The sequence below is a fragment of the Budorcas taxicolor genome, chromosome 6 (assembly GCF_023091745.1).
Source record: "Budorcas taxicolor isolate Tak-1 chromosome 6, Takin1.1, whole genome shotgun sequence".
Lineage (NCBI taxonomy): Eukaryota > Metazoa > Chordata > Mammalia > Artiodactyla > Bovidae > Budorcas > Budorcas taxicolor.
Window position 1 is genome coordinate 60,105,773 of NC_068915.1, and position 18,287 is coordinate 60,124,059.

The following is an 18,287-nucleotide window of genomic DNA, read 5'->3' on the forward strand; positions in this document are numbered from 1 at the left end:
CAATTCTCTTTTATTCCCTCTGTCAAGGAGAAAAGTGTCATTTATACTGGTATTTAACACCTTGCTAACATTGCCCATCCTCCTTTTTCTCCTCTTTCTTTCTATTAAGGCACATAGGCTTATTTGCTCTGTGGCATGTGGGATCCTCCTGGATCAGAGATTGAACCCCTGCCTCCTGCATTGGCAGGAAGATTCTTTACCACTGAGCCCCTAAGAAGCCCACCCATTTTCCTTTTTAACCAAGAACAGTCAACCTCAAGCCTGGAGCTTTGGTACAACCATTTCTAACTAGAATTTAATAGTGTTATTTTGCTTTTGTTGTGGTTATTTTCATTTATGGCAAATGATTATGATTTTCCATGTACAAGTTTTCTATTTAAGAAAAGCCATGATTCTGAGTTAAAATAAAATACTGAGTAAGTAATATAAATGGTAGTATATGAATATGTAAAAATAATTCATGAATGTGGTATTTGAATGACTAACTCTGGAAGACTACTGTATGGCTGAAATTTATTACAATGGTTGTCTGCTGTAACCCTTGATTCTCTTAGGCCACAAGAACAATCAAGGGCTAGGGTTACAAGTCTCCCGAATCTTCATTTCCTCTTGCGTCTTAGGTAACAAACTCCTCCTTAGTTGCTGTTGTCATTTTTGGTTTCTAAATCTCAAGGTTATTCCTAATGGCACTTTTGCTCAATTGGACTTTTGTTCTTTTTCACTTGCCTACCCTTCAATAATCTTTGCTCCATCTCAGTCTTCTGCTGCTTCCAAATTAAGGAAGATATTCTCTGCCTCGGCAAATGGTTATGGCTCTTCTGGTTAATCTTTGACTGTCTTGTAGTAAAGAACCCACGATCACATTTTGATTTTCCCAAAGGGATCTTTGCATTTCCTTTTCAAGTTGCTTGAAACAAGTTTCCATAAGGACTAGGATAGGAAACACTTGAATAATGCAAAGTATTCCTTCACATCAACACTCACACACCATCAGAAGATTGATGCTCTTTACCTCAAAGTGAGTTTCCTGCCTTCTTGGGTTGTCTATCCCTTGTTCCTCCTCTGGAATGGGCTATTTCAGTATCTATCAGCTCTAAAGTTCAGAGTTGGGAAAAGCTTAGGTCCAGGCTGGAACATTAGATAGCTGTGTCAAATAAAAAAGATTAAGGGAAAAAAATTATTGTACAAAAAAAAAAAAATCAGTAGTACTATTTCTCAGTAGCCATAATGATAAATTGTGCTGTGATGTTTAAGAACGTAAGTTAAAATTCTTTGTTTCATACACTTTCTATATTTCTATAACAAGTTGTAGTGAAACTGAGCACAACTTTTTATGCCCAGATCAAACTGAAGCAAGTGAGCAAATGTGTTTTTGTTTAGTTTTGTTTTTTAATTTACTTATTTTAACTAAAGGATAATTGCTTTACAGTATTGTGTTGATTTCTGCTATACATCAACATGAATCAACCATGGGTATATTATCGTATATTAACGCATATGTATGGAATCTAGAAAGATGGTACTGATGAACCTATTTGCAGGGCAGCAAAGGAAATGCAGACATAGAGCAAATGTTTTTTGAATACCTACTTGACTAACACACAGGAGCTACTCTGATTCAAATACAAGGAATGTTAATTTACAAATATTTAATATACTCTACCCCCTGGGGAAAGAAAATTACTCCTTTAAGTTCCTTTGCAGAAAGCTCCAGGTAACTAACCTTTAATTTTCTACATCGTCTCTGACTTAATGTTCTGATCATATTACAGAGTGCAATTTAAACAAATACTATATTTTTTCATATGTGCTTTCACAACAGCTGAATCCACATACCTATCTCTCCGGTTACTTTTGTAGAGTGCTCACTGAGATTTGATATGCTTCCCTCTAGTCCTCCCCTCCAATACTTGAAGTCCACAATGAGCCCATAAACCAGGAAAGGTAAGGAGTCAGGGTTAGAGTAAATAGTAACCACGAATTCACTAACCCACAACTGTTGGCCTAAGCTTTACTTTGGGGATAAAGACTCTCATTAAATCTTGTTTTTAATACAGTGAGTTGTCACATTGATATATCATTTAAAAAAACAAACAAAATACCAAACAAGAGCTACTCAAACTATATTTTGAAAAACAATAGTATTTTAAAGTTTATAGCTAGCTTTTTATCTCACATTTTCCACAGATCATACTGTGTACTGTGTGATGCATAATAAAATATACCATGACCCTTAAAGATACCTTCATACTTATAATCTGTGCATGTGAAAGAGTGATATTTTGCTCTTTCTGGGAATAAAAAGATATAATAAAACTTAAAAGACACAATAAAACTATTTTATAGAGTGTGTGTATTGTTCAGGTTGTGCAAGTAAGGATCGCAGAAGTGTATACAATAAAAAATAAATATATACAATAAAAAATAAAGTGTCTCAAAATACAAGTATACATATCCATTAATTTCCTGAGAGTAAGGTCCCCAATCATTCTATACATTTTTTTTTTAACCTTTAGGACTGAGGAAAGTGTGAGGCACATGGTAAGAATTTAATACATATCTGATAAATGAATGAATGAATGCACATATACATACACAAAATATTATGGGAACATAAAGTAGGGGAGACTCCACATTGAGAATAATGGGAGTGAGTGAACTGGTGGGTGATGGGGTAGGGCAAACAAATTTGTAGCAAACTGCTACTAATAGTTCCCCAATATCCATTCTCCCCTTCTTAACAATAGAGGGGGAAAGGAGGAACTAACTATTGAGCTACTACTTTCCAGACAATCTTGACATACATCATTCCATTAAATACTCACAAACCTCCTCAAAGGCAGCATTATTATTCAGTCTGCCTTATAGGTCTAGAAACGGAAGCTGAGGGATGTAAGGACTTGCCTAAGGTTACACAGATAGTAAACCAAATGCCAAAGTCTAGCCCTTCCTGTTTAACACATGGAGAAAGAACCAGTGAACACAATTTAGAATCTCTTGAGCGACCATACTGATCTTGCTGCTGCTGCTGCTGCTAAGTCGCTTCACTTGTGTCTGACTCTCTGCGACCGCATAGATGGCAGCCCACCAGACTCCCCCGTCCCTGGGATTCTCCAGGCAAGAACACTCGAGTGGGTTGCCATTTCCTTATCCAATGCATGAAAGTGAAAAGTGAAAGTGAAAGTGAAGTCGTATCCGACTCTTAGCGACCCCATGGACTGCAGCCTACCAGGCTCCTCCGTCCATGGGATTTTCCAGCCAAGAGTACTGGAGTGGGGTGCCATTGCCTTCTCTGATACTGATCTTAGTTACATAAATTATGTTTCTTTTCCAGATTGGACCACTTCTACAAAGAAGATGAACAAAATTTGAGATTCCCAACCAGCAGCAAATAAGGTATTTACTCAAGTATATTTACCATACTTTTTGCTGAATTTGGGGCTTGCACTTGCAAGATTTTCCTGTGACTTTGATCTCAGTCCAAAATGAAGAACTTCATTCAACTTGTAGGCTTTGGTTTTTGCTTCATATAGAAAATGGAGACCAAGTATCTAGCAGATTTTTCTTTAAGTAGATATTAGCATCTATTTTATTTTATAAAATAAAATCTTATTTTTTAAATGATTTCATAATTGTTTTCACTTAAAACTTGAAACGTAATTTGTCAAGTTGCACAATCCAATGCCCATTTCTGTTTTAAAACCTAGGACTTTTCTAAACCAGGCAAGAAATTTGAAGTACATACATGTTACTCATCACATGATCTTTATATATTCATATTTGCATGTGTTCATTGAATCGTACTGTAAGAAAAATTTGAGAGCTATTGAAGCTCTCAAAAGTTAGACCTATTGAAGTCTGTTGGAGAAGTTTCAAAGCAGCAACACAAATGGTATACAGTAGAGAAAAAACCTTTTGTTTTTCTCCAGTTTTAGAACATGCACTTTGGAGACAGGTTAACAGGCAATCAATGAAAAGCTTAAGATGCACATAAACTTAAATCTCAGTCAGTTGGTTTTTATTCTAGAAATTAAAGTATTTTTCCACTACCTTTAAAACTTGAGCACAGCTGGTTTTTCTTTGATGAGTTAGGATGCAGACTTCTCTCCAGGACACTCAAAAATTAAAGTAGCCATATTAAAACCCTTTGGGGGAAGTTCATATACATCCCCAGAGCCATTCTATACTTTGAGGGGTGTGAATTTGCTTGTTTGTAGGCCTATTTCAGCAACATCTTTCTTTTCAGGCAGCTTCTGGGAAGGAAGCTGGCGAAGATCTTTATACAGCTTGCCCTGGAAGGCTTCACCCGTGGCTCGACGGGTAAAGAATCTGCTTGCAGTTTAGGAAAACGGAAGACGGGGCGGAGGTTCCATCCCTGGATTGGGAAGATCCTCTGGACAAGGAAATGGCAACTCACTCCAGTACAGTATTCTAGCCTGGAAAATTCCATGGACAGAGGAGCGTGGAGGACTACAGTCCATGGGGTCACCAAGAGTCCACTACGACTAAGCGCAGCACAGTCATTCCTGGAAGGGTCCATCTAATGTGGTATCTGTGGTATCTATTGTTCTAAAAAGCGTGGAAATAGTCAACTTGTCTGTTTTTTTACCTTTTCTTTTCTTCAGTAGTTCTACACTGAGCTGTTTTAACATTTCCTGCGTGCCCGCTAATCCGCTAAACTAGGTGTTGTCAGCAATACAAAATTCTTGCTTTCAAGATCACAGGGGACAAGTTGGAGAAGAAGGGTCACTTGTGACTCTGGGGAAGTCGAGGATCTTCAGGGCTGCGCAGTCCAATTATGCAGGGGCCTTCAACGTGAGGCGGGGCTGGCACAGGTGTCCGGGGTGAGAGAGGAGGAGCGACTCAAGAAGAAAAGGAAGCGAAGGAAGCGCTGGCCAAATCCCGCGGGAACTGCCCTCTGGCAGCGTTCCCTCCCGCCTCGTCGCACCCTTGGTTGCCACGGAGACCCCGGTCCTGGGCCGGCTGACTGCCGCAGACAGGGGAGGCCTACCTTTCCGCGGCCGGAGCCGGCGGGCCCACCAGCCTCGTGCTCTACCCGGCTCAGCTGCCGCATTCGTGAAGACGACCGTGCTGGCGGGCGGAGCCCTGAGGCGCATCCTCCCTCAGGAACCCGAGCGAAGCGAGAGCCGGGGGTCGCGACCCCCCTGCCCCGACCCCGGCGGGTGGGAGAAGCTCATTTGAACCAAACTGCCTGCGCGGACCGCCGCGGCAGCCCTGCAGTCCCGGGGCCCCCGAGGGCACTGTGTAAGATTCCAGCCACCGGGGCCCGAAGTGCTGCGGCTGCCGCGTCTCTGTTCCCAAAGCCCCGGGGAACATCCGCCCTCTAGGGTAAGGGAGGACTCGCGGGAGCCAGTGAAAGGAGCGCCCGAGGGGCCTCAGGTGCGGCTCTTGGGGGAGCTCTGCTCCAAAACGGGCCTCGGTTAAGGTCTCGTAGCTTCGGAGGCCATTCGGAGCCGTCTCCACCCCTCCCCCTTTGTGAGTGTGTGGAGGTTTCCCGGCTTGAAGTAAGGGATGCTCGGGGCGGCCAGGGAATGCCACCGCTGGCTCTCTAGGGCCACACGAGGTGGGTCACCAAGTGTGGTCCTGCGGAAATAGTGGTTTAACCAGGATAATCTTTTTATTTTCACAGAGACGATGCTTGAACAAGGAAAACCATTTCCCGGAACATCTGAATTGTAATTCAAGCTTGAGTTACCTAGGACAGTCAGGGGGGCAAACATGTTTAACTCCGCAAATGAACTGGAGTTTTTGGAAGAAACAACCGCTGAGATCTCCCAACTCTCTTCGCTGGCACTGTCAGGTGACCCAGCCTGCGGCGAAAACAGCTCAACTGGTTCACCCGAAAAAACTGGCTATCCGGACTCCGTTTACATTCTGGCAGCGAACATTTTTCAGGGCACTAGACTCGAAAAGTCACCAGAGAAAGCCTTAATAAAGTATGGAAATAAGCCCTTGCCGTCCTCAACCGAATCCGAGGATGAATCCTTTCAGCGTTTGTCCTATGAGTTGGCTTTCAGTGCACTTAAGTGTGAGTAGTACCAGTTTTGACAGTCAGCACTAAAAGAGAATAATGAGAGAATTTGTGAGGTCCATCGAACCTCCTCCTCGCACCCTCACACACATACACCAGGTTTTGTTTTTAGGCTTCTGAATATCTTTGGTCAGTTGCAGATGTCAAGGCTTTAAGGAGAGTTCCCAGCAAAACAATCTCTTTCAGTCAGATATGTTTCCCACTGTAGATTTCCCTGTGCGTAGGTGGGTCAAAATTAAGATGATCCTATTCACTGCCATTTTTTTTTGTTTACTTTGGGAAGCTTGTAAATTTATTCTTCCAAATTTTTGTAGAAATCCCTTTTAATCTGCCTCCAGGATTTGAGGTGTAATATTGCAGATTTCCTCGATGGTGGGTAATTATCAACTTCTGAGAATGGAGTTGATTCCAGAACAAAACCAAATATTTTTCCTATGAGAGTAGTCAAAGGGCCTGGAGACAGGTTTTAGTACTAGCCATCAACTATAATACAATATAAACTGTAAAGTTTGTACTGATTTGTATACTGACTGAAAAGAAGTTCTGAAGAAGTTCCAGAAATGTTTGGAGTATTATCAGCATGGCTAAAATGATAAAACTTCCTAAAGATACCTAGAAAGGGCATTACACGCATCATTTACTTACTGTTAATACTGGGCCTTGCACATCCTTGCTGAGAGGTGGTTAACAATTGCTCAGTTGAATTAAAATGTCCCATTAATTACTCAGCTATAAATGTATGTTTTTGGTTGTCTACAGACATGATGTAGCTCAGTTCTGAAGCCAGGAATTTGTCATCACAGAGAAAAATTTGTGTGATGTTCAGAGGCAGCTTCTCTCTGAGTTTCATTTCTTTAGTTTCTGCTTGTGATCTTTTTTTTTTTTAATCTGTCTTAGCCATTTTTCCCTCCTCCAGTTTAAACTTTCAGATTCTATTTCATCCCTTCCCTCCTCTTCTTTTTTAAAACTTAGATTTAAAGACCAACCAGAGTGTTGGTACTTTAAATCATGAGTCAAATTAACATTTGAAGATTTTCTCCTTGCAATAGTGAGATACACATTAGGCATCTGTGTCAATTAATTGATATTTAATGTTAATGCCCAAACTCTGTTATAGACAATTTTTTCCTGATAGAGTATTGAATCTTACCTTTGTGTGTGCTGTGTGTGCTTAATTGCTCAGTCATGTCCAACTCTTTATGACCCTGTGGTCTATAGCCCGCCAGGCTCCTCTGTCCAAGGGATTTTTCAGCCGAGAATACTGGAATGGATTGCCTTTAGAAATCAGTAATAAAAGCCTGAGATTATTCTTTGTAAAATTAATCCATTGATTAGATGGTCATGTTGTAGTAATGTGTATGGTAGATTACCATTTTTTTCTTTCAATCTTTATTTCTGTTTTATGAAAGTGTCTTGTGACTGACATTTTTTAATAACCCAGATTCCATTTAGAAAAATTATTGTCATTTGTTGTTGTTCAATCGCTCAGTTGTGTCCGACTCTTCGTGGCCCCATGGACTTCAATATGCCAGGCTTCCCTGTCCTTTACTATCTCCCGGAGTCTGCTCAAACTCATGTCCATTGAGTCGGTGATGCCATCCAACCATCTCATCCCTTGTCATCCCCTTCTCCTCCTGGCTTCAGTCTTTCCCAGCATCAGGGTCTCCAGTGAGTCAGCTCTTCACATCAAGTGGCCAAAATATTGGAGCTTTAGCTTCAGCATGAATCCTTCCAGTGAGTATTCAGGACTGATTTCTTTTAGGATTGACTGGTTGGATCTCCTTGCAGTCCAAGGAGCTCTCAAGAGTCTTTTCCAACACCACAGTTCGAAAGCATCAGTTCTTCGGGACTCATCCTTCTTTATGGTCCAATTCTCACATGCATACATGACTACTGGAAAAACCATAGTTTTGACTAGACGGACCTTTGTTGGCAAAGTAATGTCTCTGCTTTTTAACATGCTGTCTAGGTTGGTCATAGCTTTTCTTCCAAGGAGCAAGCATCTTTTAATTTCATGGCTGCAGTCACCATCTGCAGTGATTTTTGAGCATAAGAAAAAGCCTGTCACTGTTTCCCCATCTGTTTGCTGTGAAGTGATAGGACTGGATGCCATGATTTTGGTTTTTTGAATGTTGAATTTTAAGCCAGCTTTTTCACTCTCTTTCATTGTCATCATAGGCCTTTATAAACCTACTTTTCCTTGAAATGTTCATTTTATAAGTTCAGATTCTAAGATGAGATGGCTTTGGTTGTTTACTTGGTACAGCTGTTGTTTTCTTCTTAATGATAATATCTTGCTTTAAATTATCATCTGAATAATTTCCAAATATTCATATGGGATGAAGCTAGAATTCCTAAATGCAGTGGATTTCCAAGGTAATTAAGAGCCTGATATTTTGCTTTAAAATATTGGAGGTTTTTATATATTTCACTTTTGTCTTATGTATTATCAGTGTTCTTTCAGTATTTTCACATGTAATATTTTATAAACTCAACATCTGGCTTATATAGCATAGGTTCAGGGAATCACGGTTCAGGGAATCATGGTTCAGGAAAGAAAACTCAGGATTTCTTCTGTAAGGTTTTATAGGAACAGTAAAGCTGAAAAGGTTAATGCACAAATTAAAGAGAGCTTGGGTAATGATCATCTTTTTTATTTTTTATGATTTCCAGTTTTATTATTTGCCCTTTTGTTGATGTCCTTTGTGTAGAAGCTCTTTCAAGGCAGAGAGTGTGTTTTTCTGATTAATTGTTTAAAGGGTTCAGAATAATGATTTTTGAAATGATAACCCCTATTCTTACTCCACTAAATAAGATGCAAGGTCAGTTTTCTACTAAAGAAGGTAATGAAGAATAATCTATTCCTACTAAGTTTGGCTTATGTCAGAGAAGTAGAGTATTAGAAGCTAATTTATTTTTCAAAGAATCTCTGGGTGTTTCAACGACTACCAAATATTAAAACAGAAGAAAAACTGGCAAAATGATTTCTTAAAAAATAAATTAATGAACAACCCATTAAGGAAAAATACTGAGGAAGAAGGTATTCCTGAAATTATTGCTCATCAGTTCAGTTCAGTTGCTCAGTTGTGTCTAACTCTTTGCGACCCCATGAACCACAGCACTCCAGGCCTCTCTGTCTGTCACCAACTCCTGGAGTTGACCCAAACTCATGTCCATTGAGTCGGTGATGTATCTGACCATCTCATCCTCTGTCGTCCCCTTCTCCTCTTGCCCTCAGTCTTTCCCAGGATCAGAGTCTTTTCCAATGAGTCAGCTCTTTGCATCAGGTGGCCAAAGTATTGGAGTTTCGGCTTCAACATCAGTCCTTCCAGTGAACACCCAGGACTGATCTCCTTTAGGGTGGACTATTTGGATCTCCTTGCAGTCCAAGGGACTCTCAAGAGTCTTCTCCAACACCACAGTTCAAAAGCATCAATTCTGTGCTCAGCTTTCTTTATAGTCCAACTCTTACATCCATACACGATTACTGGAAAAACCATAGCCTGACTAGATGGACCGTTGGTGACAAAGTAATGTCTCTGCTTTAGAGTATGCTATCTAGGTTGGTCATAACTTTCCTTCCAAGGAATAAGTGTCTTTTAATTTCATGGCTGCAGTCACCGTCTGCAGTGATTTTGGAGCCCCCCAAAATAAAGTCTGACACTGTTTCCACTGTTTCCCCATCTATTTGCCATGAAGTGATGGGACCGGATGCCATAATCTTAGTTTTCTGAATGTTGATCTTATTTCTGGCTTAATTCTTTCTCCTACCTCTTATTGGTGACCTCTCAGTCCAAGGAACTGGTTATGTCAGTAATCTGGTTATTTTAGATTCGTGTAACCTGTCAGTGAAAAACCTGGCAAATACTTAATGTATAGTTGAGTTATGGCTTTGGGAATCACTAACTGTAGTCATGGATCCCTAAGATCACCCTCAGGTTCAGTGATTCATTAGAAGTACTCACAGAACCCAGCAACACTGTTATATTCATAGTTACAGTTTATTACAATGAAAGGATTAAGATTAAGTTCAGCACTGGAAAAATGTACACAGGACAAAGTTCAGAAGAGACCAGGTATAAGCTTTCTATTGTCCTTTCTCAAAGGAGTCTTAGGGACAGTACTTAATTCTCCTAGCAACAATGTTTGACAACATGAATGAAGGTTGTCAAATTTCCCTCCTTCCATAGATACAAAAACCCCATGTGCTTATATTTATAATTATTCTTTTTAAAATTGAAGTATAGTTGGTTTACAATATCCTGTTAGTTTCAGGTTACAGCTAAATTACTCAGTTACTTATTTTTTCAGATTATATTCCATTAGAGGTTATTACAAGATATTGAGTATAGTTTCCTATGCTATACAATAAATTTTGTAACTTATCTATTTTATTTATAGTAGTTAATCCCTGTTACTCCCATATTCCTATTTTGTCCCTCCTTTCCTTTCTTTCCCCTTTAGTAACCGTAAGTTTGTTTTCTATGTGATTCTGTTTCAGTTTTGTATATAGATTCATTTGCATTATTTTTAAATTCTACATATAAGTGATAGCTTATTTGTATTTCTCTATCTGACTTCACTAAGTATAGTGTTCTATAGTTCCATCCATGTTGGTGCAAATGGCAGTAACATTCATTCTTTTTTATGACAGTAATATTCTGTTGTGTGTATATATAAATATATATATTCCACATCTTAAGTCAATCATCTATTGATGGGCACTTGGGTTCTTTCCATGTCTTGGCTGTTGTAAATAGTGCTGCTGTGAACATTGAAATGTGTGTATTTTTTTTTAAATGTTAAAAACTTTTATTTATTTGTTTGATTGAGCTGGGTGTTAGTTTTGGCATGTGGGATCTTTGAAATTTGTTGCGGCATGTGAACTCTTCTTAGTTGTGACATGTGGGATCTAGTTCCCTGACCAGGGATCAAACCCAGGCCCCCTGTATTGGGAGCACAGAGTCTTAGCCATTGGATACCAGAGAGGTCCCTGGAGTGCATGTATCATTTTGAATTAGAGTTTTCGCCCTTTCTGAATATATACCCCGGAGTGGGATTACTGTTGATATGAATTTTTTTTTTTTTTGAGGAGCCTCTGTATGATTTTCAGTAGTGGCTACAACAATTTGCATTCCCACCAATAGTGTACAAGGGTTCCCTTTTCTCCACACCCTCTCCAGCATTTGTAATGTGTAGACTTTTTGATGATAGTCATTCTGACTGATGTGAGGTGATATCTTATTGTGGTTTTGATTTGCATTTCTGTAATTATTAGTGAAGTTGAGCATCTTTTCGTGTGCCTGTTGGCCATCTGTATATCTTCTTTGGAGAAATGTCTATTTAGGTCTTCTGCCCTGTTTTGATTGGGTTGTTTGTTTTTTTGCTACCTGTTGTATGAGCTCTTTGTATATTTTGAATATGAAGCCCTTGCTGGTCACATTTTTTACAAATCTTTTCTCCCATTCCATAGGTTGTGTTTTTGTTTGGTGAATGGTTTCCTTTTCTGTACAAAAGCTTTTGACCAATTAGGTCTCATTTCTTTTTTTTGGCCTGGGGAGATTGACTTAAGAAAATATTGCTACGTTTTATGTCCAAAAATGTTTTGTCTTAGTTCTCTTTTAGGAGTTTTATGGTGTCATGTGTGGTATTTTAGGTCTTTAAGCCATTGTGAATTTATTTTTATGGATGGTGCTGTAATTTTATTGATAAAAATAGCTGTCCAGTTTTTCTAACACTGCTTGCTGAAGAGGCTGTCTTTTCTCCATTGTATATTCTTGCCTTTGTCAGCTTAGACGAGCTGACAGTAGGTATGTGGGTTTATTTCTGGATTGTCTATTCCATTCCACTTATCTTTATGTCTGTTTTTGTGCTAATACTATGCTACTTTGGTTACTGTGGTTTTGTAGTATAGTCTGAAATCTGGTAGGGTTATACCTTCAGCTTTGTTCTTTTTCCTTAGGATTGCTTTGGCAGTTCTGGGCCTTTTGTGGTTCCATATACATTTTAGGATTATTTGTTCTAGTTCTTAAAAAATGTCATGGGTATTTTGATAGGGATTGCATTAAATCTGTGCAGTGCTTTAGGTAGACTGACCACTTACTTTAGCAATACTAATTCTTCCAATCCAAGAGCATGGACTATCATTCTGTGTCTTTGAATTATCTTCAGTTTCCTTTATCAGTGTTTGTAATTTTCAATGTATAGGTCTTTCACCTCCTTGTTTAAGTTTATTCCTGGCTGTTTTTAATGCAATAAATGAGATAACTTTTTAAAAAAACTTTCTTTTTCATCGTGTAAAGAACTACAATAAATTTATATATTTGGCTACCTTGCTGAATTCATTTATTAATTGTAATAGTTTTTGTGTGAAGACTTTAGGGTTCTCCATGTAGAATATCATATTATATCCAAATAGTGACAGTTTTACTGCTTCCCTTCCAATTTGAATACATTTTGATTTGTTTATTTGGCTGTGTTGGGTCTTTGTTGCTGCATGCGGGATCTTCATTGCATCATGGGGAACTTTTGTGTGGCACACAGACTCTCTAGTTGTGGCTCAAAACCTTAGTTGCTCCATGGCATGTGGGATCTTAGTTCCCTGACCAAGGATTGAACCCACGCTCCCTGCACTAGAAGCAGATTCTCAACAACTGGACCATCAGGGAAGTCTTAATTTCATTGTTGAACTCATTGGGTTTTTAGTGGCATGTTGTTTAGTTTCCATATGTTCATTTTTTTTCAATTTTTCTTCCTGTGATTGGTTTCTGGTTTCATAGAATTTTGGTCATAAAAGCTGCTTGAAATACTTTCTACCCTTTTAAATTCATTGAGTCTTGTTTTATGACTTAGTATGTGATCTATTCTAGATAATGTTCCATGTGTCCTTGAAAAGAATCTGTCTTCTGGTTTTTTGGATATAGTGTTTTGTAGATATCAGTTAAGTTCAAATGATTGTGTCATTTAGAACCTCTGTTGCCTGACTGAGTTTTTTCTCCGAATAATCTGTCTATTGATGTCAGTGGGGTGTTAAGGTCCTTTATTATTGTATTATCGTCATGGAGTGTTAAGGTCTATTATTATTGTATTATTGTTAGTTTCTCCCTTTATGTCTGTTAGTATTTCTTTTTAATGTATATTTAGGTGCTTCTCTATTGGAGGCATTTATGTTAACAAGCATGTTATCTTCTTGCATTGATCCCTTTATCATTATATAATGCCTTTCTTTGCTTTTCTTTATGGGCTTTGTTTTAAAATCTATTTTGTCTGATGTGAATATGGCTACCCCTGCTTTCTTATTGTTTCCGTTTTCTTGAGCTATCTATTTTTTATCTCTTCCTTTTTGGTCTGTGTATGTCTTTCACCCTGACGTGAGTCTCGTATAGGCAGCATATTGCAGGTTCTTGGTTTTGTTTTGTTTTTCCATTCAATCTGCTACTGTGTGTCTTTTGATTGAAGCATTAGTCCATTGACATTTGAGGTAATTATGGGTATGTATGTACTAATTGCCATATAATCCTTGTTTTTCAGTTCTTATAGTTCTGTTTCTTTTGTTTGTTTCTTTTTCCTTTTGTGGTTTGATAATTTTCTTTTGTGGTATGCTTGATTTCCTTTATATTCTTTTCAAATATACTGTTGTATATTTTTGATTTGTGGTTATCATGGAGCTCAAGTATGTTAACTCAAAGCTATATCTCCTGGCTTTAAGATGATAGTCATCCAATTTGAGACACACTGTAAAAGATCTATATACTGCCATCGCCCACATTTTGTGATTTTGATGTCCTATTTTACATCGTTATGCATATCCTTTTACTGTTAATTGTAGTTATAACTTTTTTTTTTTTTTACAATTTTTGATTCTGTTTTGATCTATGTACTCTCCAAAATCACTGCAGATGGTGACTGCAGCCATGAAATTAAAAGATGCTTGCTCCTTGGAAGATAAGCTATGACCAACCTAGACAGCATGTTAAAAAGCAGAGACATCACTTTACCAAAAAAGTCCGTCTAGTCAAAGCTATGGTTTTTCCAGTAGTCATGTATGGATGTGAGAGTTGGACTACAAAGAAAGCTGAGCACTGAAGAATTGATGCTTTTGAACTGTGGTGTTGGAGAAGACTCTTAAGAGTGCCTTGGACTGCAAGGAGATCCAACCAGTCCATCCTAAAGAAATCAGTCCTGAATATTCATTGGAAGGACTGATGCTGAAGCTGAAACTCCAATACTTTGGCCACCTGATGTGAAGAACTGATTCATTGGAAAAGACCTTGATACTGGGAAAGATTGAAGGTGGGAGGAGAAGGGGACAACAGAGGATGAGATGGTTGGATGGCATCACCGACATGAGGGACATGAGTTTGAGTAGGCTTCAGGAGTTGGTGATGGACAGGGAAGCCTGGCGTGCTGCAATCCATGAGGTCGCAAAGAGTTGGACATGACAGAACAACTGAACTGAAGTGATCATCAATCCTTTTATATATTTGCCTATCCTATTGTGTTTTTCCCTGTCCTATAAATTCTTTGTTTCTTTTCTTAGAGAATATCCTTCAATATTTCTTTTCAGTTCAGTTCAGTCGCTCAGTTGTGTCCAACTCTTTGCGACTCCATGAATTGCAGCACGCCAGGCCTCCCTGTCCATCACCACCTCCCGGAGTTCACTCAGACTCATGTCCATCAAGTCAGTGATGCCATCCAGCCATCTCATCCTCTGTCGTCCCCTTCTCCTCCTGCCCCCAATCCTTCCCAGCATCAGAGTCTTTTCCAGTGAGTCAACTCTTCACATGAGGTGGCCAGAGTACTAGAGTTTCAGCTTCAGCATCATTCCTTCCAAAGAACACCCACGACTGATCTCCTTTAGAATGGACTGGTTGGATCTCCTTGCAGTCCAAGGGACTCTCAAGAGTCTTCTCCAACACCACAGTTCAAAAGCATCAAAAGGGAAATGGGGTTCCCTTTTCTCACAGTCCAACTCTCACACCCATACATGACTACTGGAAAAACCATAGCCTTGTCTAGACGGACATTTGTTGGCAAAGTAATGTCTCTAGTTTTGAATATGCCATCTAGGTTGGTCATAGCTTTGCTTCCAAGGAGTAAGCGTCTTTTAATTTCATTACTGCAGTCACCATCTGCAGCGATTTTGGAGACCAAAAAAATAAAGTCTGACACTGTTTCCACTGTTTCCCCATTTATTTCCCATGAAGTAATGGGACCAGATGCCATGATCTTAGTTTTCTGAATGTGGGTAGGTTTAATATTGCTGAATTCTTTTAGTTTTTGCTTGTGAGAAACTTTTTCTCTTCTATTTTAAATGATAATCTTGCTGGGTAGAGTATCCTAGCTTGCAGGTTTTTCCCTTTCAGCACTTTGAATCTATCATGCCACTCATTTCTGACCTTCAGGGTTTTCTGCAGAGAAATCTACTGATAGTGATAATGGGCTTCGCTTATAACTGACTCTTTGTTTTCCTCTTGCTATCTTTAGAATCCTTTCTTTATCTTTAAATTTGTCATTTTAGGGAATTCCCTGGCAGTTGAGTTTTTAGGACTTGGCACTTTTACTGCTGTGGCCTGGGTTTAATCTCTGGTTGGGGAACTGAGATCCTGCAAGCTATGTAGCACAGCCAAATGAGATAAAATAAATTCATCATTTTAATTATGATATGTCTTGGTATGGGTCTCTTTGGGTTCATCTTGTTTGGGACCTTCTGTCCTTCTTGTACTTGGTATCTGTTTTCTTCTTTAGGATTTGGAAGTTTTCATCCATAGCTTCTTCAAATGCACTTTCAATTGTTGTTCTCTTTTCTTTCTGTAACACCTATTATGTGTCCGTTGTCACGTTTGAAATCATCTCATAGATCTCATATGTTGCATTTGTTCTTTCATTCTCTTTCTGTCTGCTCTTCTCATTTAGTGATTTCCATGATTCTATCTTCCAAGTCACTTATTTGTTCTGTGGCATTTACTCTGCTATTCATTGGTTCTAGATTTGTTTTTCATCTTGACAATTATATTGTCTATTTTTGATCGGTCCATCTTTATAGTTTCTAGTTCATTGTTTGGTGATGTGCATTTCTATCGACACTCTTAATACCATTAGCGTTTTATTATCTCCCTTTTGAACTCAGGGTCTAGCAGACTGATAAGCTCTATTTTACTATTTGTTCCCCTTGTTGTATGATTGGTATTGTGGTGTCCAGAGCGTGTACTGCATGTGAAGCAGGGTGTCCTCTCCGTTCCATGGCTGTCACTGCCCTGTCAGGGGCGGGGTCTGCTCCCCACTTGGGGTGGTAGAGCTGAAGATTGTGCTACACTGAATCTCTGCACCAGTCTCACTCCGGGCTGTGGCGTGGAGTGAATGGGGCCATGATATTCACGCTTTTGGATTGGGAAGTGCCCCTGTCCAGTTACGTAGAGCTCTTTCTTGCTAACTTGGTTTTATAGCCGTTCTTCTGCCAGTTTTCAGTTAGTTTGCTGTGAGAATTGTTCCACATATAGAAGTTATTTCGGTGTGTTTATGGGGAGAGGTGAGATCCACATCTTTCTACTCTACCATCTTATTCCCTTTCAGCCTTGGCATTCTTGAAATGTAAGTTTTAGAAGTGAATTATATAAAGTAGATCACTGAAGGAAACACTATGAACACATAATAAAAATAGAGAAGGAGAACCTGGGGGAAAGTCAAAAGAAGAAACATCTTCCATCTTTCTTCCAGGATGGGAGGGATGATCAGACAGACTGTGTGAGTTTTAGGGGTCCTATAAATAGCACCCCTCTTATACCTGGGGCTTCCCTGATGGCTCAAATGGTAAAGAACCTGCTTGCAATTCAAGAGACCTGGGTTCAGTCTCTGGGTTGGGAAGATTCCCTGCAGAAGGAAATGGCGACCCACTCCAGGACTCTTGCCTGGAGAATTCCATGGACAGAGGAGCCTGGTGGGCTACAGTCTATAGGATTGCAAAGAGTTGGACATGATTGAGCAACTAGCTTTTACTTTCTTACACCTGAGTTTGTAACCAGTAGAGAGAGAAAAAAAAAATGTTCAGGGACATGGCTTTAGATTGTCAGTCAAGGCAGGCTTGTGAAATACTTTAGAAGTAGAACTAGAACTTTCCATCTAATCCAGACACAGCTGAAGAAATGCAGGTCCCTCCACCCAACTCACAAGGCACATGGCAGAGAGCAGTCTGGAATGCACGCCCACCTTCTGCAGAAACACTGGCAGACAAAGAGTGGAAGGGGTAAGGAGTAAGATATGCCCCATTCTTTCTTCCAATTTCACTAACTAAATAAACTCAATTTTCCTTTCATGTAGAGTGATGAGTAGGTAGGGAGAGAGTCTAGGAGTGTTTCTCTAGGGAGGGCCTTCTACATTGGAAACATGAGGAATGAGGATTGAGTTCCCTTCAAGAGACTAAAGAGAAGAGTTTCGAATTAGTGGGAGATGAGGGATAATTGGAGCTATTGTGCTGAACTAGGACAGGTAAAGTTTGCAATCTTCAAAAAGTCCTGATAACTCTGTCGTTAACAGTGTGTTTTATTTAGCCAGTGTGGTGTGTTGTAAGAGTAAGTACAGGAAAGGCAGCATAATGTGGTGAGAATGCATTTGTGTATCACACTGCCTGGGTTTGACTCCCTGATCTGCCGCTTGCTGTGTGACCCTGAACATATTACTTAACCACCCTGTGCCTCATTTCCTAATCTATAAAATGGGGATAATGATGGTACCTAATTCATAGGATTGTTTGAGAGGGTTAAATGAATTAATATATAGAAAGCATTTTAGAACAATGTGTATCACATAGAAAGCACTATCTAAAATACACATTATTAGAGACTTACCTGGTGATCCAGTGTTTAAGATTCTATGCTTCCAATGCAGGGAGCATCTGTTTGATCCCTGGTCAGGGAACTAAGATCCCACATGCATGGCCCACACAAAGAGTATACATAATTAATGTTCATATTGCTGTGTGAGAATATTATTTAAACTGTAGATATATAAAGGCAGTGCATTCTGCGCAATTGACAAGAGCTCTAAGGAAAAAATGCAGTGTTGGCTAAATCAAATGTTCTGTCTTCTTTTCCTTCATTCTGCCTCTCCTATCTTTTAGGAGTCCAGTAACTCCACTGCTCAAAGTTCTACAGCCTATGCAGGTCTCCTGTGTTAGCAGGCCTTCATTCTTATGATGACTGTATTTTCTATGACAAAAATTGGGACTCATGCTGAGAAA

At 39.4% G+C, this 18,287-nt stretch overlaps 1 protein-coding gene across 1 annotated transcript in view; it reads left to right on the plus strand.

The window, feature by feature from the left end:
* The first annotated feature begins 4,955 nt into the window (after nt 1–4,955).
* NSUN7 (NOP2/Sun RNA methyltransferase family member 7) overlaps nt 4,956–18,287 on the plus strand; it is a 47,120-nt gene continuing 33,788 nt past the window's right edge. The window contains exons 1-2 of the mRNA XM_052641717.1: nt 4,956–5,265; nt 5,651–6,049. Of these exons, the coding sequence (XP_052497677.1) occupies nt 5,740–6,049 (310 nt within the window). The 5' untranslated portion in view covers nt 4,956–5,265; nt 5,651–5,739. The remainder of the gene's footprint in view (nt 5,266–5,650; nt 6,050–18,287) is intronic.